Genomic DNA, 24,697 nt, shown 5'->3' on the forward strand with positions numbered 1-24,697 from the left:
CTGCAGAGGGTTCTAGCTGAGGTCATTCATTTAAGATTTCATTTCATTTATTTGAAAGATAGAATACAGTCAGAGAGAGGGAAAGACAAAAAGAATGGTCTTGCATCTGCTGGTTCACTCCCCAAATGGCCGCAATGGCCAGAGCTGGGCCGATCTGAAGCCAGGAGCCAGGAGCTGCCTCCGGGTCTCCCACATGGGTGCAGGGGCCCAAGGACTTGAGCCATTTTCCATGGCTTTCACAGGCCATAGCAGAAATCTGGATCAGAAGAGGGGGCAGCCAGGACATAAACCGACACCCATATGGGATGCCGGCATTGCAGGTGGAGCCATAGCCCATTATGCCACAGCGGCAGCCTGTCAAAACTTTTTAAACATTTATTTATTTGAGAGAGAAGGAGAGAGAGACATGTGCGTGCATGCGCGCGCACACACACACACACACAGCTGTTATCCGCTGACTGACTCCCCAGATGCCCACAATGGCCAGGGCTGGGCTGGGCTCATTCCGGATTGCCCACAGGGGACTCAACTACTTGGGCCATCATTCGTGCCTCCTAAGGTCTGAAATAACAGGGATCTGGACTCAGGAACTTGAGCCAGAGATCGAACCCAGGCGCTCCAGTGTGGGATCCTGAAGTCTGAATCACTGTCTAAACCCCTAGGCCAGTGCCCGTCCCTTTATGATTCCTAGAATGCACGCACCCACCCGCAGCCCTACGAAGCTGTTGGTGAGGAAACACTTCGAACTTCAGCTCTGGCTTGCCCACACTTGGTGAGCAGGGCGTGTTTTGGTGTTGCTCCCAGCTGCTGTCCCCCACGGTTCATGCTGGGAAGCTCTCATCCACAGGTGGGTGGGGCTGAGATGGGCTCCTGTGGCTTCGTAGGGAGCAGGAGGCAGGCCGGCCCGGGGCAGGGGAGGGAATCCTCCTGTGGGTCCTACATGCAGGAAGTCTCCTGTAGATGTTGTGAGCTCACACGTTGTCTTTGTCCTGTGCAGCCAAGAGCCGGGCCATTGCCATTCCTGTGGACCTGGACAGCCAAGTCAACAACCTCTTCCTGAAGTCCCACAACATCGTGCAGAAAACAGCCATGAACTGGCGCCTGTCAGCCCGCAATGCTGCCCGCAGGGACTCGGTCCTGGCAGCGTCCAGAGACTACCGGAATATCATTGAGAGACTGCAGGTAATGCCAGTGCTGAGGCAGTGCTACCTATCCAGGCCCATGCTGAGTCCCACACACAGCTCAGCTCCCGCCATCCAGGGGACATGGATGCTTCGCTTCGGTCAGTGAACGACTTGCCCACTGTCATAACACGTGGAGGATCATGGGTACGGAGATGCTTGAAACAGGAGAGGTCCTCAGGAAGTCATGACCGTCAGAGGTTGTTTGCAGATTCACAGATTTCTTCATGAAGATTGAGGTCTCTGCTCGGACAGGGGAGGAATATTTAAGTATTAGAAGAGGTGGCTTGGGGTAGCACCATCAAGGTTCGTTTCTTTCCATCCATCTGGGATGGTTAACCGTTAAATCGGCAGGCACACAACTAGGCTAATCACTGAGAGCAGATGACTATGAGAATGAGCCAGGTGATAATGAAAGTGCTGCCCAGTGGGACCTGGACCCTCCCCTTTTCCTCCCGGTACCTGCCAGGATGTCTACTCTGTTTGTTCAAGCATGGTCTCGGGCCACATCCTGCATCCATGTTGTAGCCCTGCTGCTTAGACGTGGTATTGGCTTGAGTGCTCCGTGCCTCCCTCTGCAGCAGCATGCCCATGGTGGAGTCAGCGTGGTCTTGAAAGGGCTGGTAGCATACTCTAGCTCTGTGTGTCTGTGGGAACGTGCCACAGCGGTGACTGGATTCTTTGATTCTCTGGAGATTGACTGGGCTGAGGCAGGTGTTTCTTGCTCGGGACCTTAAGTGAAACTAGTTAGGTGGTGGCTGTGCAGGCCTCATGGGTCTGTGCTCCTTTGCTGCTGAACACTGGCGTTGGTTGTCAGCAGGCCGCTCAGCTGGAGTTGGTGGCTGAAAACCTAGTGCAGCCTCCTCGTGTGGTTCCTCACAGCATGCTGCATGGCTCCCAAGATGAGCTGTTCTGCAGAGATCAGCGGAAGCCACGTTGCCTAGCTTGGAAGTCCCACGGTGTCAGTCCTGTGCTCTCCGTCCCGGCACTCTGAACCTCAGGCAGGTTCAGAGCAGCCATGGATTAGTGTCCCGTTGTGAACGGAGTGTGTTATGGTGGCTCACCTTGGCGCACAGAACACTCGAAGTACATAGGGCAGCACTGGCTTGTGGTGGGTGCTGTTAGTTCAGAGTGGGCGTTAGAATCGTTACTGTTATTGCTGTGGCTAATGTTATTACCAGAGTTAGGTGGGATAACTGGCCCTGTGAGGTTACGTAGCCTGCCTGGTGACAGGTGAGTTCAGTGATTTGTTTGTTGGCCCTTTTCTCAGAACGGGCGTACAGTGGCGAGCACAACCAGGAATGGGCTTCGTGGCTATGGCCTCCTTGTCTGGAGGGGCAGTGATGTCCGTCCTCTCATTACACAGATGAGATCAGACAGCGAGGGGCCAGGTGCTGCCAAGGAGGAGGGGTAGTGTGGTGAGGTTGGGATGAAGGCCCTTGTCTGGCCTCGAGTGGGAGTTGAGGGCAAAGGAAGGCATTGCTGAGGGAGTGGCGTTCTAACCAAGACTGGGAAAGGAACCAGCATGAAGGAAGATTGTCAGGCATAAGAGAATGGGGGGCATTTGAAGACGAGAGGAAGCTAGCGTGGGGCTGGGGCTGGTAGAGGCGGCAGGGGTGGCCGGGCTGCTGGGGTCCAGTGTCGGCCCTTGTCAACACAGACTCCATTCTTGAGCAGAGCTAGTCCAACGGGTAGAGCACTTCCTGATGCCTCTGCTTTCTGAGCACGTGTGACCTGGACGCAGACTCCATGCCGTGCAGATAAATTACCTGTAGTCAAACAGGTTTTGCGTTCTCTTGTTAGACGTGTTATGCATGTTAGATAAAACACGTAGGTGAGTCCTTCCACAGCCAAGTTGTCAGAGAACAGTCGCTGTCAGGCAGTGCACTCGTGTGGGAATCCCGGGCAGGAACCCCCTAAGCTAACACAGGTGTCTCCTTGCTCATCACTTTGCTGTCTTTGTCTGTCTCTCCCTGATTGCCAAATGCTGCACATTTGACAATTCAGTGCGAACCCATTGCAGATTAATTTCAGCCTTTGCAAAACATGGGATTTCGTGAAATTCATGAGTGTGGTCTTAGAGAACCCCCGCGATCCCACGCAAGGCTGCAGACAAAGAAGACTTTGCCGGAGTTACGAACAGTAACTGCTGAACATGAAGAATTGCCGGGGGTTTCCTGAGGGAGGCTGGTGAGCGCCTCACAGGGCTTTGCACAAGTAGCCCTCTTTTTTCAGTGCCGTGCAGCCCCGAGTAAGGCAGGGGCTGCTGCGAACTAGCCTGGTTGGGAAAATCACCTGCTCTCCCAAAGAAACTGGATTCATTCATCCATCCTGTACGTGCCCCACATGCCACTGAGTGGCGACAGTTGTGTACGTTTTGTGAAATATGAAACTATCTCCGTGAGGTTTGACTTCTAGATAAAGGAGCATTCTGTTCGTCCTTGACCCCATTGGGTTCCCGACAGAGCTGAATGTGATCTGAGTGGCTCTTCCCACGCGTGTCTGTTAGGTTAGCCACACCCTCCCGGGGTGTCTGCCGTGTGGTCCCTGCCTCCTTCCAGCTTGCTTCGAGTCAGGGTCTGCACCAGGCACCGAGCCGGGCGCAGCGTCTCGTGAAGACGATCTCGCATCTGTTCTCTATCGTTTGCCTTTAAATGGTGTTTGCTGTGCTGGTTTTGCTGCCCGTTCACCTTCTCTGTTTTCCTTTCCTGCAGCTGTGTGTTTTACGTTTGAAGACCATCATGCTCTCGGGGTACATGTATTCAGCATGTTGATATGGCATGTTCTCTTGTGTGTGCTCTTGTTGATAAGACTTTGCATTACGTGATAACTCACGCTCACTGGAAATAATCAGACAATACCGACCAGCAGCACTGTGGAGGGGCTCCATTAGGTAGAGCTCCCAACAGGCCCGCCATCTGGAGAAAGCCAGTAGTGATGTTTTCCTAGGATTTGCCCTATCCCCTGTAGATAACTGATTCCAGTTAGAGAAACAGGGTCGTGGAACCTAGGCTACCGTTTGACCATCTATACGCTCATACTGTGCATATCTTTCCGTGTTGTTAAATATATTTTTGAGTCATTTTCAAACACATGGAATGACCCTTTGGGTAGCATAAAATCTCAGAGCAGGGGAGGAGGGGGTTATGGGTTTGTCTGTGCTTCGTTTTTGGTGTCGGGAGATAGTCCTTCAGGTAATGGCTAGGCAGTGTCTAATCACTGGGGAGTAGTGCCAGCCAGTGCTGCAGTGCCTCCCGCCTGGCCCGCCTGTGCACCGCGCTTTAGGACAGAAGCCAGTTTTCTCCACCTCTGTCTGCGCCCGCGCCGCCAACCCACACTCTGCTTTGATTCCAGGACATCGTCTCGGCGCTGGAGGACCGGCTCCGGCCCCTGGTCCAGGCAGAGCTGTCTGTGCTCGTGGATGTCCTGCACAGACCCGAGCTGCTCTTCCCAGAGAACACGGATGCCAGGCGGAAGTGTGAAAGTGGCGGCTTCATTTGCAAGTAAGCGGCGCTGTCTGAGGTGGGCACTGTCTAGAAGGAGCTGCGATGCCCAGGCAGACACCTGCCTTGCTGGGTTTTAACTTTGCTGGCTGCGAGGTCATGTGCCGGAGTTCTCTTCTCCCCTTCCTGACACGGGTGTGTTTTTAGTGAAGAGTGCTCATTGCAACCACATGCCCGTTCAGTCCCTTTCCATTCCAGTGTTGACAGCACCCAGCATCTGGGCCTCCCGTGACGTCATCATGACCTCACCATCTGTTCCTATTTTGCTGTTGCCTGGCCTATGCCTCGGGGTGTGATGGGATAGGAATAGCTGGTTCTGTGAGCAGCTATCTCCATTTAGTTTTCACCCCATGGTTGGTTGGTCGGCCAGAGAGTGGGCTCTGTTTGGTTCCTGTACCTCTGGGCCGCTCTGAGGACTGCAGATGCGGGAACAGTGTGTCAGCCACAGCCTCCTGAGGTTCTTCAGGCTTCTGGCACGTTTTAGGCATTTTACCAACAGTCCTGAGCGGGTTCAGCCCCTGAGCTGAATGGGCAGAACCCTACCCGGCCGCATCACCCTGTTGCCTGTCCCTGAACACAGCTGACTCCTGCTCAGCAGGTGTCGCTGCTGAGTCACGGTTGCCAGCCAGCTGTGTGTGCACCCTGGAGTACGCACGGCCATGGAGCTCTTCTTGTCCCATAGCTGACCTGGGATGGTAAGCTGAAGGGCGTTTTTCTCCGAGGCTCAGGACTGCTGGTTTTCCCACCCAGGTTAATCAAGCACACCAAGCAGCTGCTGGAAGAGAACGAGGAGAAGCTGTGCATTAAAGTCCTGCAGACCCTCCGGGAAATGATGACCAAGGACAGAGGCTACGGGGACAAGGTGCCGCCCTGCTTTGCTGTTCCATGGGCGGGAGAAGGAAGAGGGAGCAGCGGGGGTGAGAAGTCCCCTAGCTCAGGCGTGGCCCCTGAGGCGCTCACTTTTTCCCGAGCTGCTTGTCCACCAGTAAGGGAGGCTAAATCTGGGGACTGCGGCCCTTAAAGCCAGGTACTTAAGGGTTCCTCAAAAAGCTCATGGAAAAGTGGAATTAAAAGATCACATTTCATCGCTTCTTGGCCTTTTGGCTAAGATCAAGTGTAGTAAAAGACTACATTTTCCATGAACTTTCTGAAGTCCCAGATACGGCACCATCACTTCTGGGTTGCTGGCTGTGCAATCTGAGGCTGGAGGAGTTGGTGATGCCGAGACCTTGATGTGCTTGATGCCCCATGAGAAACGAATGCCCATGTACCCCAGGTCCCGTACTCCTGAGTCCTGGATTTGGCAGAGCTGCCTGCGGGTGCACCTGCCGCGCTCTGTGTGCGGCTGTACAGCCCTCCCGGGCACCCGGAAGCTGCCTGTGGTTCTGAGTGGAATTCAGGCTGGCTGACAGGTCACTGCTGGTGCCTGAGGTTGTGCGGAGCCGTCCTGGGGTGCGTTGCTCCTCCGTGTGTGTGTTCCTGGTGCCTCTGTGCTGGGTAGAGCAGGCATAGGCAATCCTGTTGTCTCTCCTGGTAGCCCCAGCAGGTGTGGGTTTAGGTCTCAGAAGTTTCTGTGTGAAGGTCATGGTGGCCTGAGGAGTGCAGGCCCAGCCGATGGGTGATGCGCTGCCTTAGAACACCCCGTTCCTCGTGTCCCAGCTCCAGGGAGAAGTCTGCAGCCTTCCTTGCCACGTGTGCGCCACTTGGGTCATGGCAAGCATGGAGGTCAGCAGGCCTCTTGCTTTCTAACCTGAGCACCGTCTCCTGTGCACGTCATAGCAAGTTAGCGAGAGTCCCGGACAAGAGAAAACAGAAAAGCGGTCATCCCTTCTCGCAGGGCACTTCCCACCACTGACTCAGATCACAGGGATGCCCCTGCGAGTTTTTTACATGCACAAAGAGTAGGTAAATGCTGACTGCCCAGAAAATGGGTCCCTGCTGCTCAGCAGAAATTGGTGGTGGACGTCTGCCAGATGGTTTATCAGCACCGGCAGTGGGAGCGAGACAGCCTGGTGAGCCGGCTCTGGGGCTGGCTCCACGCCTCTGCAGGCAGCTAGGCAGGCCTGCTCCAAGCAGAGAGGGAAGGAAGGAAAAGAGGGAAAGGCCAAGGACGGAGAACACACTTCTTAGACAAAGCAGTAGCAACCGTTGATTTCACAAAAGGGTCATTTTTCTTAAAGTAAGCTTTCAGGACTGTTCTCACACTGACTCTGGCTGGAGAAACCCACTCACCATGGTGGGGTCCGAGGTTGCCAGGGGGCCTCGCCAGCCCGGTGAATGTCTTTGCATCTGTGGGCGCCAGACTGACCTCCTCTTGCTTGGAGTGCCTGCTCCCCTCTCTGGCCAGGTGTTCCAGGCGTGGTGGCCCACCCCCACCGTGGCTGTGAGCAGCTGCGATCCTGCACGTGTTTCCCTTTGGTCTCCCTGGCGTCAGAGAGGAGCACCGGGAGGTGCTGAGTCTGGCAGATGACATCCTCAGGCCCTTTGGGACCGTGGGGAAGCGATGCTGACCCCTGCCCAAGCTTCCCCTGGACCCCACTGGGGCACCGGGTCACAGGCCACAGTGTTGTGACCCTGCGTGCTCCGAAGCTCAGAGTGGGTGATGGAGCCTGGGGTGAAGAGGTCAGAGAGGTGGGCACTGAGGAGGAGCTGCTTGTGCCCTGGCTCACGTCCCTCCTTGGCTGGGGAGGACACTGGCACACGGAGGCAGAGAGGTTTGGAGAGAAGCTGGCACCTCCCTTGCAGGCTCTCTGCAGCTTCCCTCCCCCTTTGTGAGCATGGGAACACTATGGGCAAGTGCGGGAATGCCCTGAAGCCAAGGGATGTGCTGGGATCCCGTGGGAGTCTGTGGCTGCAAACCCTGCAGGCGCCCCAGAGATCACGCAGAGCTGCGAGCTCAGCTTTCTCCAGCGGCCTGCTTGACTGTAGGGGGGAAGATGGGCCCAGGTGCTGCGGGTCCCAGGGCGTCTAGAGGAAGCTGTTGGCCTCGTCCCGTCCCGGTTTCCTCTTCATGGCTCTTATGAGGAGCTCATCCCATGACTGACACCTTCAAGCAGGTGTCCAGAGTTGCCCTGCTCCCCTCCCCTCCTCCTGATCTTCACAGCCAGAGAACGGGGTACGGGGGCGCCCTGACATCCTCTCATCCTGCCCCTTCTCTGTGGACCAGGAGGCCGGGCGCTGGAGCGACTGCCCAAGGTCACATGGGAGGTCACATGGTCACATGGTCAAGACCAGTGTCCAAGTGTCCTGCCTCCTAGCCCCACCCCAGGCCAGGTCCCTGTGTGTGGGCCATGTTTTCTTGTCTTCTTCCTCAACTGTAATCCATAAACAGAAGACTTGGGTGCCATCGCTTATCTTTTTCATTCAACTTAGAGACGTAGCCAAGGTCACAGATGAACATGAGGCTGAAGTGCCTGATTGCTATGCTGGTGTGCTTACTCGTGCCACCTGCCTGGGAGCTTTGAAAGGCCAGTGAGAGCCATCGCCCCTGTTGCCAAAGAGACAAGAACAGTGGATTGGCTTGCTCTTCGCTGCCAGCCACTGTAATAAGCATGTTCCTTCCTGTCTCAGACCAGCCTGGGAGTAGTCAGCACCTCTGGTGTTCACCTGAGGGAGAGGACAGGCCTGGAGAGGCTCAGAAACTTGCCTAGGGTCGTCTCCTAACCAGGAAGCCAGGGGAACACACCCAGTCTGCTGACCAGAGTCCTGGCTCTTGAGCACCACATCATGAGCAAGTGGGACGACGTCACTGGAGCATTGTGGGGCCCGCTGCGTGCAAATGCTCGTTAAGGTCACTGACAGGCGCCATGACACTGGGCGCATGACGCAGTGGTGCTAGAACTCCGGGCCTCGGCTCCGTGCTGACAGGCTGTAGTCTCTGGTACGCCGAGTGGTCGGCGCTTGTGATGGTGCCATGGCCATCCAGGAGCCTCCATTTAGGTCAGCTCTCATGCAAGGAGTCACATGAGCGAGTCTGCAGCTGATGTCCCCTTGTCTTGATCCCTGCCCCAAGAACTCCCAGAGGTGCTGTGAGGAGTAGGGCTGGCTGAAGAAGATTGTCAGCAGATTCTGACTGATCACTCAGGAATAAGAAAACACGAAACTTGAACTGTCACGACTCCAGAACACAGAGAGCCAGACGTGTGCATTCTTCTCAGTGGTAAACAGAAAAATACAGAAGTATTTACAGTTGTCACCAGGGGCGGATACTGTAGCACAGCAGGTTAGGCCACCTCTTGGGACAGCTACATTCCGTATCAGAGAGCCTGGATCAAGTCCTGGCTCCTCTGCCTCAGGTTCAGCTCCCTGCTGATGTTTCTGGGGGTCGACTCAGGGCCTGGGTTCTCTGCCACCCATGTGGGAGACCCAGATTAGGCTCCTGGGTCCTGGCTTCAGCTGGCTGTTGGAGCCACATGGGCAGTAAACCATTGGATGGAAAAATCAATCTCTCTCTCTCTCTTTCCACCTTTTTGAAAAAAAAAGGACATGAAACTATCACTAAAGTACTGGTGCACTAAGGTTTTGTATGATACTTGATAGTGTCTTTCCGTGTGTTCAGAGTGAATCCCTGTATAGTTAGTTCTAGCAGGGCTTTAAAAACAACCCTGTGTTGCCTGCTATGCTCTGATTTTAATCTGCAGGTTAAACCATGTCTGTGCTTTTTTAAAAATTAACCTTCCTTTGCAAAACATCTCTAAAGTGTGATCTGAGTCTGTCTGTAGGGCACCCGTCAAGCCCCTCCACCCTCCCTGAAGCAGGAGCCTGGCTGTGTTCATGGCAGCCTCTCTGGGGTTTGTGACGGGTTTTCAAATGAGCTGCTGTTGGCTTACGCTCCTGGTCAGGGATCTTCTTAGAGAAACTCAGAGGCCTAGAATGAATGTAAAAGGATATCTCAGCGTCTGTTTAAAATCCCCTTTTCCTCCTGGGTAGGTGTAGCTGCTTCAGTCCTGGAGAGTCCCTCACCTCGGCACTTCCTGGCATTTCATGTTGTGCACACTGACAGCCCCCCCTGTGAATAGCCACAGCTGCTTTGCCCCGTTTCTGACGGTGGCTTGAATTGGTCAGATGTGCTAAGTATTAACAGCAGGTGGCAGGAGTCAGACGCGGAACGCCCGGCGTCCTTGGCAAGCGTCCTCGTGGCCTTTGCCTGGGTCGGGATGCTGCGGGATGGCTGCTCCGAGGGCTCCGTTCTGGGGAAGCAGAGCTCTTCGGTCCTCAGCAGCACAGGGCTGGGCTGCGCAGGTCTCGTTTCCTGCCGAAGGTAAATGAGCCCCAGAGCAGTCCGTGCTCCTGATCCCACTGAACTGTAGAGCGAGTCTGAAGAAATAATTGTCTCCTAAGATGGCTTAGTGCCACTCCAGCCCCTTGGTCTCCTCTGTCCCCACCCTGCTCTGTTAAACACTCGTCCCTGGCCTGGGTCACAGTGAGCGCAGGGCTGGGGCGGATGAGTGATGTGAGAATCAAGTGAGGCTGCGTCGTACTCCTGTGACCCAAAGCAGGCGTCCCTGGGAGCTGCGGTGGTGCCCAGAGCCCTCAGGGTGGGCGCCCTCTCCCGCCACTGTGCGCGAGAGAGGCACAGCAAGCTCTGCGCTGGCTGCTCTGTGCTCTCCTAACACTTCTTTCTTTTTCTCCCCCCCTCTTCTCTTTTCTAGCAAATTTCCATTGATGAAGTGGACAATGCCGAGGTCCTAATTTTGTGTTTTGTTTCTTCATGTCCCCTGGTGGTGTGTCTGTGACACCCTCCCAGTTAACCCTGTGATCTGTGCCTCCTGTCTCTGCAGCGTCTGGTCTCTGGCTCCGTGGGGTCTGTCGTATCCATGCTTGCCTCATCCCTCAGCTTGTGTGCCACCCGTCCTTGGAGATCCTAAACCAGTCATTCAGGGAGTAGAACCCTAGCTGAATTTGTGGTTAATGCTGGCCAGTAACTCTGCTCTGAAATTTGATTTTGTTTCCTTCTGTTAAAATAAAGAGCTTTCCTATCTGAATGGAAGTCCTCTGATGTAAAAAGTTTGAATGTACCAGTAGAGTTGGAAAGCAGTGAGAAAACCCTACAGAATCCTTTGGTATTGAAGAGTGTTGAGTGTGAGGATCGTGTAAAATTTCTTGAGAGGCGTTGTGAATTCCCAAGTGTGGGAGCAGCGTGGGATTGGGAATGCATTGTGTCCATGGCCTATCTCCTAGGAAGGCTACCTACAGATTCAGAAATTGGGCTGTCAGCCCCTGGCTTCTGTAGGTGATGTCAGATCCGCCTCACGTGGCCCATAGCTGCCCTGGGAAGTGGGAGGAGGTAATTTTGTTTGGATTTTGGGAGCCTCATCAGTACTCTGTTTGGGGCATTTTTTCCTGCCGTACGTTGCTGTGATTTTAGGCAGCAGTGCATCCCAGGTCAGTGGGCAAGCTGTGTGTGTCACTGAGAAGGTTTTGTTGGTTGGCAGGTGGAGCACTCTGGAATGAAATCTTACTTGACTTTTGAAAATCATTTTTATGACCTGCTTTCAGTGTCTGATCAGCTGAGAGCTTATTCTGAATGGGGCAGAGAGCTAGCAGACGGAACGTGTTGTCTGTTCCGGAATCTACTCAAGCCATAGGCCATGAAGGCGGAGCCAGTAAGGAACGGGTCAGGCCCAAGGGAGGCTGCGGCACTTGTGGAACGCGCCCGACACTGGTGCTTGCGAGTTAGCCCACCGTGCTGAGAGAGGTTAAGTGGGTGCTCGGGGCTCCCATGACTGACCCAGCCCAGCGACCCCGGCTTGCCTCTTGTCTTCTACCTCCAATTGTTCCCCCTTCTTTTTATCCAGTGTGAGCAGCTGTGGGGACCATGCTTTCTGGGGGCAGCAGAAGGTCAGCGAAACAAAGGGGTCCAGCAGTTTCATTAATTACTCTCCTGTAATTTTTACCATTTCCTCCTCAGTTTTCCCTTTTCCGGCTTCTTTATGCTGTCAAAATGCCCTCTGCTGAATTTTCGTGTTCCCCTCCCGGATGCACCTGCTCCCGCCTGGAGCTGCAGATGCCTCCCTGGTTTGAAGTTTCCGTCTGATCTGCTGGGGCTGAGTCTGTGTGTGCTTAAGTCAGGAGAGGATGCCCTTCCCTCCACGGAGTCTGTGGTTATTAATACACTGTTTTGCACCATAGTAATCAGTTGATGTGTTTGCCTGCTCGAGATAGAACTCAGCTCTCCTGGCTGGGAGTGGACGGCTTGCTTATGGAAAGATTCCGCAGTTGGAGCAGGTGCGTTTATAATTATACTCTAGGAAACAGAATACTGTCTGTTTATAAAAGAAGAATGTTCTGGCAGGCACTTAAACCCTTTGAAAATTCCCTGAGGAAGCAACTGTGGATCCCCTCTGCCCTGTTACCCCTGGCAACCGACAGAGCCCTGGGACACCAGCACCCTGCTCCCAGCCCCCCGGCTCCTCTCTCTGGCTCTCCTCCAAGCGGAGCTGCCTTCTTGGCCTGTGTTCTGGAAACTGCCACAGCTCCCAGGGCTTCTCCCGCCAAGCCTGTGATGAGGGTGTGTGTGGAAACCTGCCGCTGTCAGCTGGGCCTCTGCACATGCCTCGCTAGAGCCCTTGCTGGCCCAGGGTAGGGTGGCCTCACACCTAGACTGCAAATTCTGAACCCAGAGGGAAAGAGCCCCTGAGACCTGCTGTGCAGGCCCCTGATGTGTGTGGCCACTGATGGGGGGAGGGCCTTGGAGAAATGTGCCCAGCTGCTGCCCATCAGGGCTTTGGGAAAGTGGGCAGCATTGAGCAGCAGTGACCCTGTAAAAAGCATGTCTGTTGGGGACCTTCCTGGCTGCCCTCTGGGACGTGTTTTTGTCTGGACCCAGCATGGGGAAAGGGAATTTTTTTTTTTTAACAAATAGGGAGGCAGCATGTCTCCATCTTTCCCCCCAGTTGGATGTTTCTGTTGGGGGCTGGGGTCGGAGAAGTCAGACATGTGTGTATTCCTGGGTGGCCACCACCCCAGTCAAGGTAGAGAATGTTTCGATCACCCCAGAAAATTGCCTCATCCACCCCCTCCCGGAGACCTTTAAACAGACACAAATTGGGGTGAAACATACGACCTCTTAGATTGAAGCACAGTACATGTGAGTTTGGAGTCAGTGCTGTCCCAGAGAAGCACAGTACCTGTTCTGGAGCTCACAGATTTGGGCGGGAGATGGTCACACAGATTATTCCACAGGGACGAGAACTGTTAGAGAGGGGGCAGACGTGCCATCTTGAGAACTTGTCATCAGGGACATTGGCTGGGCAGGGAGGTAGGGTTCTGGCCGAGGCAGTGAGTGAGCCACAGGCCGGTGCAGCCAGCAGGTGCTCATGGGTTCACACTTCCAGGCTTTATAGTACTGTGTGCAAGGTCCACGTGGTGAACAGAGCAGAGCCCTACCTCGTGTGCACGCATGGGTGTCGTGGGGAGTTGTGAGGGTGTTTGCCGTGCTCAGGGGATATGTCCTTTTCTCTGTGTGAGAGGTGTGATCTCTTTTGAGTCATGATTGCCAGGTGCCCTGGAGCTTCCGGGGCCTGCGGTAAAGGCCAGCAGCTGTGCCTGCCCTTCCAGACCCAAGTTCCTGGGTGCCTGCCGGTAGCTTCCCCCTCCAGAGACAGCTTCCACCAGCAAAAGATGCCACTGACAGGGAACTCTAAACTTCAGAGTATAGAGAGTGCTGTGAAAATTCACCAGTTTCACCTCAAGGGGGCGTTCTCATGACGTCCAAGGCGGGGTGGAGGTGTCCTACTTTTCTCAGGGCAGTGCACGGCTGGCTTGGGCACCTGCCAGCGTTCGGGCGGCAGTTACATAAGAGCTGCTTTTTCCTGGAATTCAGGCTCACTGCTGCTGTGTGACCTTCGGTGTAATTGCCAATAAACGCGGTGGTGCTGTTTACTGTCAGACGCCGGGGACCGCAGGGCGGGCTCAGGGCACGCACTGGCTCGCGCAGACTGTGGAGGGCTCTGGGTGTTGGAATGCTGAGGTTATTCCATCCTGACTGAAGTTGTGTGATTGTGTCGAGTCAAAGTACGTTTTTAAAAATGGACCTCAGCGTTGAGTTCTGATGAACTCATTCTGTAAAACACAAGTGGGGCGACTGTGTTGGAAGTAGGCAGCTTCTGCTTCTTGGTGTTCCCTAACCGCAGGTTTGGTTAGTACAGGGAACTGTGCTAGCAGATGCAAAGGCCCAAACTTGTTCTATTCGTGCTGTGCTACGAAGGAGTTGCAAAGGCTTGAGAGGGACAGGCCTGGCAAGCTTACGTGCAGCCCTTTCCTGGTCTCTTTCCCACCTTATATATAGTTTATGAGCTGGTAGAGAGGGACTGAAGACCAACTCACAGGGGTTGGAGGTCACTCGTCACCTTTAACATGCTGCTCTCTCGATCTGTAGAGAGGTCCAGGTCTGCGCTTGGGTTCCTGTTCTTCCAGGGTAGCTGTGGAAAGAGACGTCCGTTTTCGAAGGAACATTCTAGAAGCCCAAAAGAGCATGTGGGATCTCTGTGGAATGCCAGAGCAAGCAAGGGGTATTGGCAGGCAGGGCTCTGGGTGGACGATGTGGGAGGGCACCATTGTGCAAACAGCAGAAACAGTAGCCCTGGGCAGTCCGTAGGCTGCTGCTGCTGCTTTAAGAATGGCGAAGTCTTCTCTTCCTTGTGGCAGGAATGCGTCCCCGTCAGCTGGTGGGAACATGATGTATCTGAAGTGAGTGTGTCGGGGTCCCCCACCCACATGTCCGGTCCCTGCGGCAGCGCGGGGTTGCCCTGCCCTGAGAGGTGGCCTCATGGGAAGGGCACGTGGGTTCGGTCACTTGAGATGCAGTTGAGTTTCAAAGCCAGTCATTTGCAGGCTTTACTCTGTTGGTGTTCGTTGTTGGCGAGCTGGCCTGAAAACACTGAGGGGACTTGAGATCCCACAGCCTGACGGAGCAGGCACTGAGGGGCGGTAGCTGGTTCCCAGGTTCAGGGGTAGGCCGTTGTGGATCACCTGTCAGGCTGGGTCAGCCCATCCCAGGAGCAGGTGGCAGCAGCGGTCCTGGGATGGAGGAGGGAGATGAGAGGGAGTGGGAGACGTGCTTGTGCCCTCATTCTCCATTAGTAGGTGTTCCTTGAAGACCTGTCTTTTCCACTAAGAAAAGCAGTAACTCAGGATAGCACTGTGCCAGGAAACCCCACTCATTCATTTATTCACATTCTCTTTTGTTGTGGGCATTCCCCATGGGTGTGTGTGGCTGTTGGAAGGCTTACGTTTGCCAGAGTTACAGCTTGTGCCCGTGAAATGCCCTCCACCTCAGTGAATTAGGAGGAGCGCCCTCAGCAGGGGAAATGCAGGTTTAGGCTGTTGGTTATTTCACCCCATTCTTTACCAGGCGTGGTCTGCCCTTTTCCATGCCTGAAAGTGTTTTATGTCTCAGCAGATTGTAATGTTTTGGGAACTTGCCTGTTAGATATTATGAAATGAAGTTTATTGAAAATATGCCAGGCATTGCTTATGTTGAAGTCAAAAGGAATCCCCAGCAGTGTCTGCTCCAGTGACCTTGAGCTCCTGGAAAATCTCAGGAGGTGGCAGAAGCCCCTGGCACGATGGCTCAGGGTCCCACAGAAAGCCAGGGTGAACACGGCCCCGTGATGCCTGTCCGTGCTCTCAGGCTCCCATTCTGTTCCATAAAGGTGTGGCAGGAAAGATGGCAAATGTTGATTCCTGCACCTGTGCAGCATCTTCTGTGGTCTCAGACAGCTGCATGCAGCTCTCAAGGGGAGGAAAAAATAATCTGAATTTTAAAAATGGAGTAAACTGGTTTTAAGACAAGCATGATGGCAGTTTGGGGAGGAAGCAGACTCAAAAATGTCATAAATTTCTGTTCACTGAGAGGGAGCCCTTGGAATAGAGTTCACAGTGTTTGTCCATTGAGGGTGTGTGCAGGAGAACTGAAACAAAGAACACACCGAGGTTCTGGTTCTCTTCTTTCCCTGTACCGTGCTTGTGTCTGGCAGGGGAGCCAGAGAGCAGCTCTGGGCTCCTGTAGTAAATTCCCCCCCGTTTCGCCTCTGTTCTATTCTGATGGGTGACTGGGAGCGTGGCTGACGCAGACAGGGAAGCAGCTGCTTTGCCGTGTCTCTGGCTGCTCCGTAGTGGGGCAGTCCTTTCCCCCCAGGGCTGCTTCTCCTCTGTGTCCCCTCTGCAGGAAGGCTAGACAGCAACAGCGAGCACGCGAGTTGAATTCCGTAGTAGGCCGGATGCAAGGGTAGAGTTGACTGTGCGTTCATGGATTATGCCATTATGTCACTCTGGAAACAGCACCTGCTCTTTTCTTCTTGCCACACTGTGGTCCTGCGTCCCGCTGTGTCCCTCGCTGCCCCCTCAAGGGGCTCCCGCTGACTGAGATAGTGCAGCTCGTCGCCGGTAGAGGGGCTCTTCCGTCCAGCACTCACTGAGCTGCCCTGCGTGTTGGCTTTTCATAGACGCCTCAATCCTATTTCATTTCACCTGTTGGAAAATAGAAGAAAGATGGATATCATTAGGCTCTACAGCGAGAGGGTTTTTTACATTTTTGGGATCAGACTGCTGAAGGAGAGCGTGTTGAGCTGCACTGAGACCCCACCCGATTTCACAGCTTCAGTGTTCCTGTGCTTTCAACACCTGCTCTGGCCCCACTCCCAACAGCCTCCTCCTGGCCTCCAGACAGGTGTCCTGAGTCTCTGCAGTGCTGTCGGAGGCCAAGGTCACACAGTTGCAGCCTGAACATTGGCTTCACTCCAGTGCCCGGACGGCACCTTGCACCCATCAGCCATGCCGCCTGTGCGTGCCGGCTGTCCAACGTGGACTGGGTGGGGTCTGGCTTACCTCTGACATCAGGCCCTGCTCCAAGCATGTGTCCTTCTGGAGGACACAGCGTGGCACAGTCTTCACCTGGGCTGAGCCCTTTCCTCACCTCACCCTCCCTTAGCCGCCATACCCCACACCCCCACACACCCAGTTCATTTGCCCATCTTTGGGTTCGTCCTGTTGCTTCGTCTGTGGGCTAGGTGTATGAAATAGCAGCGTAGTGATGGAGGCAAATGTCTGTGGTGGCCAGGGAGGGGCCAGGAAGTCTAGGCCCTGAAGCTTCCAGGTAGCCTTGAACGCAGAGACCTCCGAGAGGTGTCGGAGGGGAAGCCTCGTCCCCTGCACCTGAGCCGAAGCCTGAAGTCGTACCCTGCGCTCAGGACAGGCTGCGGGAAATGGAGTGCGCCAGGAGAAAACCTGCGACCTTGGAAGGCACGTGTCGCCCAAGTGGCCAGGCATAGTGTTCTGAAGCTGCTGCCCCGTCCTCTTGGTCTCTCTGAGCATGGGTGGTGTCTCCGTCTCTTGCTGCGTGGCCAGAAGGACACAGAAGGTGGTGGCTCTTTCCTCCGCACCCTTTGGTTTTAGGAAATAGCTCCTCGGATTGTGGTGGGCTTTCTGCTTCTTAGGTGGTTTTAAGTGTGTGTCCCATCTCAGGCCAGTGTCTTGCAGCGCAATCACATGTGGCTTCCTTTGTAGGAGCAGGTGTGTGATCACCTGCACAGTGCAGCCGGGTCACCCTGTCTTTGATCTTCCCTTCTGTGTTCTGTCCTTGAATGTTGTTCTCTGAACTTCTCTGTGGCCCACGAAAGGCTTGCGCTGCGACTAACGTGCTCCGTTTTACTCCCACCCAGCTGCCACCAACTCCGGATTCCGACAACTCCACAGAGGTGTGTTGCCCACCTATATTTGTGGTGCCAACAAATATGGGTATTTCTCAGTTGTCATGGTTGAATGTCTGACCTGTTGTGACAGAGTGTCAGTCTCGGTGGTAGACGTCAGAGGGAGGTCTCCAGGCTGGCTGTGATGGGGGTGGCACTGGGGCAGGAGTGATCTCAGGTTCTCCAGGTGAGAGCTTGTGGCTGTGTGTTGTCGTGAGATGGTCCGCTGAGAAACCGTGATGTTGAGACCTTCTCACTGTCACATGGCTGGTGGGGGATCCTTGGCTAAGATGATGTGATTTTTTAGGTCTGAGTCTCAACAGTTTTGGTAAAAGCCGCCAGTGAGCCTGTGGTTCCACAGTGCACTCCTTCTGTCCTAGCCTCCCCTGCTAACTAGAATTGCCAGATGAGGCCCCGGAATTTACTAAGTGTGTGAGATCGTACAGGAACTGTTGGGGGAGGCATATTTCCAAATATCCAAATTGGCTCTCAAAAAACTGCTTTCAAATCCCAGTGGTGTGCGCTAGAGTGAAGTACACTTTATGTGAAAGGAGTCTATTGAGTTTTGAAAATGAAACACAAATGATGGCGTGGGGGTGTTCTCTAGTGATCCGCCTCTAGTGTTCCTGCCGAGCTCTGCATGGTTCCTGTCTGGATGGGGCACTTGTCTGCTGGTGGGCAGGGCGGGGTAGGGAAGGGGAGCTGTGGCCCGTGAATGTGGCTGCTCAAGTGTGGGCGTCCGTGTGCTGGGCATGTGCTCTGCAGAAATGCATGTATGTGTGTATGAAGCCTGCAGGACTGTGCGGATGTCTTGTGTCGCAGAATGTAACGGAGAACTTCCTGTTCACAGTCCTTGCAGAAAACGGTGTGCTCATTTTACACGGTGCTCCAGGGCGGGGGGACCGGGTCATTTGGGAAGCAGTGTCTGAAGTCATTGCACACGAACACTGGGGAGAAACACGAACAGGCCTGTTCTCCTGCGCGGTACCTGGCTGTGTCTGAGCTCTCGGTGTGTGTTGTTTGTGACTGTGGCTGAAGATGGCAGTCTCCTTGGTGTCGTCCTTAAAACGGAATCTCTGCATACTTAGCAGGAGCTTGAACCAAGTCCACCCCTGAGGCAACTGGAAGACCATAAAAGGGTACGTAGCCTTGAGTCCTGGTGCAGGGAGCCAGTGACTGCGACCCCTCCCTCGCTGTTCCTGGAGACAGCGGTTGCTGCTGTTGCTCTCGTTCGATCAGTATTGGTACAGGACCAATCACAGCGTTTCTGCCAATGGCCAAGGCCTTCCCGCCAGAGTTGTGCCTGGTCTGAGCACCAGCGTTCCTGCCCTCTCCTCTGGTGGAGGCTTTGCGCTCAGTTGATGTCCAACAGTTTGCTTCCTGTAATAACTGGTGATCATTACAGATCATTTATCATAAGCAAGAAAGTATGATTTAAGAGTTAGTGAGGGCTCTCCCCAGCCATAAAAGTTGCTCATGTCCTCATATCCCCTTGTCTCTCTTTTTTTACACATACGAGCGTGTGTGTCAGCAAGTGTGGTTACACATTCAGTGTCGTGGAGATTGTTCCAAGTGCACAACTTCCATCCCCTGCTTCTGTCATTTAAATCCTGTCTGAGGGCTTGAAAAAGAAAGTCTCTGAAAGTTCACAGCTGCCGAAAAGCACCCGGGTTAACAAGTGGTTTAGGGCTTCTTCCTTTGACAAAGAGATGAATAATTGTGTGCGTCTTGGAATGGATTCTTCAGGGGGGAATTCCTCATGCCAACGACACATCTCTTGTTGAGGCGGTGCCCTGCTAACCGTGCTCTAGCAGGCCGTGTGCGGGCATGAGCGTGCTGACCAGCGCTGCTCCTCACCACGTGGGGAAGCTGAGCTCATGCCATGGCTTCCTGCGAGCTGTCCTTGTGCCCGTTACTGCACTAAGGTGTTGCCGGGTGTCTGACTCAGCAGCGTGGCCTTGATCCTCATTGTACTGCTCAGGAAACTCAGACCGATAAGCTCCTTGTCCCTGGGGTGGGAAAGTGGAAAGGTGCCATGAAGATGGTGTTGGAGAGCAGGTGCCCGGGGATCCTGGCCACTCCCTGCCCAGTCCCATCACATCCCAAGTGCTTTCTGGTCTCTTGCTCTGATGAGGAAATATACCGTGTGATTTCTCAGACAAGGGACAGAGAACGCTGCAGGCCGCTGTGCCCCCCACCCCACCCCAGCTCTCCTTCTCCCTGGCCATGGCCACTTTGCATTCATGTTTTCCATTTTGCCTACCTGTAAGAACTGCCATGGTCCTGGAAATAGCTAGCACTGTCCCTGTTCTAGGGGCACACTCGGTGCAAATGACCCTCCCTTTGTCTTCATTGGGAATGTGAGTTGTTGGATTTCCTACCTGGGACAAATATCTGGTGCCTGAGTGCCTCCTGGAGGTGTCCTCACTGGAGAGGCCCCCTGGTGTGATTGCAGAAAGGGCTGCACAGCCCAGGGTGGAGCTGAGAAGTGAGCCTGCTGGGAGGTCTCCTGTTGGCTGTTGAGACTGATATTGAAACCATCAGGAAGGCTTTCCCAAATTAGACCTCTGGCTCAGAAAAACAGAATTTTCCTTCAACCTAAGTTTTCACACCAGGGATTTGCATAACTTTTAATAATCCTTACCCATTTTCTCTTTCTGTCCTCTTTTTGTGAAAATTTCTCATTCCTTGTTCTTAAAAAAAAAAAAACTTTAAAAAACTGCAAGCCCTACTTGCTCCTTTATTTATTTATTTTGGCTTTCTCTGCATTAAAATTTTGTAGAGCGATGGTGAGCTGAATATATGCCAAAAAGCTTATAATTAAGAGGGAGAAAGATAAAAGTTTGTGGGGCAGAATGTGTTCTTTTTCTTGCATAATGAGCACGTTTCATGAGACTCCTATGGGGGAAAGTGTACACTGGATGCATCAGTTGCTATGGCAATGGCTGGGACTCTTGGAAGGGAGAGCACAATGCTGACACACAGCCCAGGGAGTCTGCCCTGGCTTCCTGGCTGCAACCAGGGGGCGTCCCCTCGTGCAGCCCCTGCTCAGATACGGGCTGACCATGGCTTTGCTGTTTAGCCTAAAACCCTGAAGGGTTGAGAAGTAGCTGTTGTTGCCGTCCTGGGCATTAGGGGCCTGAACTAGTGAATGGACACAACCAACCAGTCTTCTCTTACTGCCTTTCAAATAAATGTTTAAAAAATATATAAACATTAAACAAAGAAAAGGAAATCAAGCTTAATGGATCACGTTCATCATGAACATCGTCTTTCCTTACGCACTCCCGTTTCTTTTTTATGCTTTCTTGAATGTTGCTTTCTGACTTGTGTTCTCTTAGAGCACTGGCCCCAGGTTCCCAGTAAGTGCTTTGCAGTGGGCTTCTGGGTTTATCCTGGTGCCTGACACAGGAAGCCACGAAGGCTTCAGCTTTACCCGAAATGCTGTTTTCCCAGCTGAAAAGGAATCTGGTACCAAAATTTTTCCCTGCCTAGCAAGCAGTTTAAATTATTTAAATAGTACTTGAGGCCTTAGAGGCAACTTCCTTATTTGACATGCTCCTGGAACTTCGGGTTTACATCCCATGCAGGTGGGAAGTGAGTCTGGTGAGTGGGTAGAATTACTGTCCGTTGCTCAGCTGCCAGGAAAGACACATACTTGTCAGTGCACTGGAGAAAGGCAAATCAAGATTTTTCATTTCTGCACGCTCATTTAAAACGTCAGCACCTGCGTATGTCCCCATCGCCTCTCTGCTGTTTGTCTTTCATCATGTGGCACCCCAAAGGTTTTGACCAGCAGCATGAGTTACAGAGATAAGCCTGGCCGTGCAACCCTGGGAGCACCAGGTCTCCAGGATTTCCACAAACCCTGCGAGCTGCCCGGCATCTTGGCCTCCCCGTGGCGCCCCTCCCCCGCTGTCTGGAAGCCTCAGAACTCAGGAAGGAAACCACTGTTCCTTCTGCTGACTGCCGTCACAGCTGCAGGTGTCATCAGGGCGACTCTGGGGTCTCTGCGTAGAGACCACCTCCAGATCAAGTCCTCCTCTCTCCCTCCCAGAGCTATGCTCAGGCTGCACCCACTCCTCCCCACCAGGGGTTCCAGACCCTGCTGCTTGTCCTGGGGAACAGACCAGGGGCATTGGGTGGTGGCCAGGAGTGCTTAGGAGCTGTGACTGAATCCTGCCTCTGTGTGCTGGCTGGCCACTGCAGGTGGGTGTTAGCGACCACGTCCAAGTAGGGCTCTTGGTTTCTTGGGTAAGAGAAAGAGTTAGTCCACCCTGTCCAGGAGTGCTTTGCTCTGATGTTGATCAGGTGTTGTGTTGTGATGAGAGGTTTTGGGGGGCTTGACTCGACCTCAGCACGCCCTGCTGCTGTCCATTCTCGAGCGTCTCCCTGTGCTCGGCCGTAGTATTTAAGGCACGTGGCGGGCACGCTGTCGTTTCCTTCCTCACGCTCAGTGCTGTGGATTTATTTCCGATGGCAGTGTTTTTTTCTTCGTGTGGCCCCTGGGCTCTTTGTAAGAAAGAGTGATCGTATGCCAGCTCGTGCTCTGCTGCTCTGGTCTCTTAATATCTTCCAGAGATCCTGGGAGCAGGCCGCACACACAGGGCGACGTTTTTATAACGCCGTGTGGGAGTTCACCTGTGAACTTTTCAGTTCCTCCAAATTTTAGCAGTTTACTCTAAAGAGATTCTTGTTGTTGGTGGTTGCCCTTTTAAATTTCTGTTCTTTCTTTATGACTGCGTGTGCCAGTATTTAAGCTATTTCATATCAAGTCTGCGCTCTGTGTGTGTGTGCGTGTGTCTGAGAGAGAAAGAGAACATCTGGTTTCCTGAGAAAATAGTGAAGTTCACGTCACAGTTCTCACATGCTTTTAGTAATTTATTTTTTCACTCAGTGAAACTAGGCCAATTATAACTGAGCACCCCTGTGGTTTTTTTTTTTTTTTTGAGTATTATTTGCTTAGTTATGCATTAAGTTCAGAACCTGATTTCATTATCCTGTTTGAATTAAGGGTGAGGCGCTCAGGCAAATTTTGGTCAACCGTTACTATGGAAACGTCAGACCTTCGGGAAGAAGAGAGAGCCTGACCAGCTTTGGCAATGGCCCGCTGTCACCAGGAGCCCCCAGCAAGCCTGGGGGAGGAGGTAGGCTGTGTGGTGTGCTAATGAGCATCCCGTGGGAACCCCGCGTGTCACAGGGCAGGTGCGCTCGTCTGCCTCCCAGGCTGACACGCTCGCAGGTGACTGCGTTCCAAGCTGTCCCTGAGCAGCTTGCTCTGTCTTTGGTCTGCCATCTAACTGTTGCCCACGCGTTTTCCCTGCAATTAGATATTGGCCAATCCTTCTGCCCCTTTCCCAAGCAGTGACCCTGCTGGTGATGTGAGAGTGATTCAGGGAACTTGATTTTCCTGAACATTTTCTTGTGGTCATTGGGAGTCACGTCTCCCCATAAAATGGTGAGGATGCTGGCAGCCGGGGTGGTGAGAGCTGCCATTGATTACATACTTGCTGAGTGCCAGGGGCTTTCCCAAGCCCTTTGAGTGCTTGATCTCATTCTCTCCTCCAAGTTACTCATTATGTAGTTGCTGTCTTTATCCCAGTTTAACAGAGGAAATAGCAGCTTGTTAGTGTCTGGTCTGTAATTGACAGCTGTGTTTCTAACTCTCAGGCCTATGTTCTGTGCACCTGTAAACTCTTAGGGGGTCTTACAGAAAATATCCCTGTACAGAGGTGCTTAGAGCACCAGGAGCTGTTTGGGATAGCTTTACGCATAATTATGGAGGAAGCTGGAAAAGCCCTGAGCAGCAGCGGGCCTTGCCTGGTTTGGGTTTGAGGACAGCCTGTAGCTCAGTGCTGAGAGCACGGATGGGAAGTCTCTGAACTGTGCCTTGAGGTGACTGGGGCGACTCAGGTCCCGGGTAGGCTCCGTGCCCAGCACACCGATGTGTGGCTCTGGAATAAAGGTGTCTGAGCAGCTTCTCAGGCCACGGGTTGGGTTTCTCGCCAGGTGCAACCCTACTGTGGATCCATGGGACTGTGTAGGTGCAGCTCTCAGGGCATCTGGAGCTTTGCTTTTGGCATCCTAGACTCGCCCACATTCTCAGGCAGAAGTTCCTCTGAAGTAGCTCAGCGTGATCCCCGCTCTCTGTGGTCAGATCTTCCAGCACATGGGTGCGGCACCACGGGCTAGAGAGGGAGCGCCTGGAAGTACGCCCACCCAGATGCCGTTTCAAGGAGCTGAGGCAAGGAGGATGTGCAGCCCAGTCCACTGCTGTCATGGTACAAGGGCTACAGGCATTAAACAGGGCCGAGAAGGACTCCTGGGTGGTTTTCTGCTTTCTGAGACCGAGGGGCGTATCTCTGCACGTGTGTGACCGGTCCAGTTCCTGCCGACAGTGACGCAAGGCAGGTGCTCAGAGAAGTGCTTTACAAACGCAGTTGGACTCTGGGCCACCAAATGGCTAGGCCTGTTCTTTTTGGGAGCGTTTGTCTCACCTGCAGCTCTGGGAGGACAGGGCCTTCATTTGTTGGGCTTACTCCCCTGTCCCAGCTCTTGGCCACGTGCCAAGCACTGAGGAACTGTACCTTATGGTAGAGTCTGACATTGGGGTTAGATGTGTGTGCTTAGCAAGAGGGGTAACAGTTGTGACTGGCTGTGTTGGACTGTGTTTCCTTGGGAGTGTTCTACGGATGCTTAGGTTTGGTTTTCCTCTTAAACTCAAACTAGCTCTGCATAAATCTGCCCTAAGTGGTTGTATTTTGATGTCAGGGAGCCTGCTGGATGGCGTGAGGTCACTCACTGGAAGTGTATCATGCTCGTTGCTCGGATCTGCCTGAATTCAGGTGCTTGTGAGTCGGGTGTCCCTGGATAGTGACTTCATCTCTGTTCATGATCCACACCCTCACCTGGGTTGTTAAGAGGGTTACACCAGGTGATGCATTAAGTGTCCCGATGTCGATGCGAACTTAAGTGTGCAGTAAGTGTTAGGTCCTCTGACTGTGCCTCATGCAGCCAAACGTTGTGTGTTTCCAGGAGGAGGTTCCGGATCCAGCTCCGTGAGCAGGGGCGACATGAGCCTGGCCGAGGTTCAGTGCCACCTTGACAAGGAGGGGGCCTCCAACCTGGTGATCGACCTTATCATGAATGCCTCCAGCGACCGGGTCTTCCACGAGAGCATTCTCCTGGCCATCGCCCTTCTGGAGGGAGGCAACACCACCATCCAGGTAGGAGGGCAGCCCGGCTGCTGGTGTGACATCCTGCCCGGCACAGGAGAGCCTCCTGTGGGAGCCGCAGCCGCAGCAGGTTTGTGCGAGGGACGGTT

General features: G+C 53.6%; 1 protein-coding gene and 1 pseudogene across 1 annotated transcript in view; both read left to right on the forward strand.

Annotated features, from left to right (window-relative positions):
- The window catches only part of ITPR1 (inositol 1,4,5-trisphosphate receptor type 1), a 296,007-nt gene that overhangs the window by 187,473 nt on the left and 83,837 nt on the right, over positions 1-24,697 (forward strand). The window contains exons 37-41 of the mRNA XM_062200352.1: positions 998-1,182; positions 4,536-4,684; positions 5,435-5,546; positions 22,388-22,520; positions 24,409-24,599. Of these exons, the coding sequence (XP_062056336.1) occupies positions 998-1,182; positions 4,536-4,684; positions 5,435-5,546; positions 22,388-22,520; positions 24,409-24,599 (770 nt within the window). The remainder of the gene's footprint in view (positions 1-997; positions 1,183-4,535; positions 4,685-5,434; positions 5,547-22,387; positions 22,521-24,408; positions 24,600-24,697) is intronic.
- On the forward strand, positions 5,769-5,857 carry LOC133767407 (U2 spliceosomal RNA; annotated as a pseudogene).

Source organism: Lepus europaeus, chromosome 9, assembly GCF_033115175.1.
Source record: "Lepus europaeus isolate LE1 chromosome 9, mLepTim1.pri, whole genome shotgun sequence".
In the NCBI taxonomy this organism is placed as follows: Eukaryota; Metazoa; Chordata; class Mammalia; order Lagomorpha; family Leporidae; genus Lepus; species Lepus europaeus.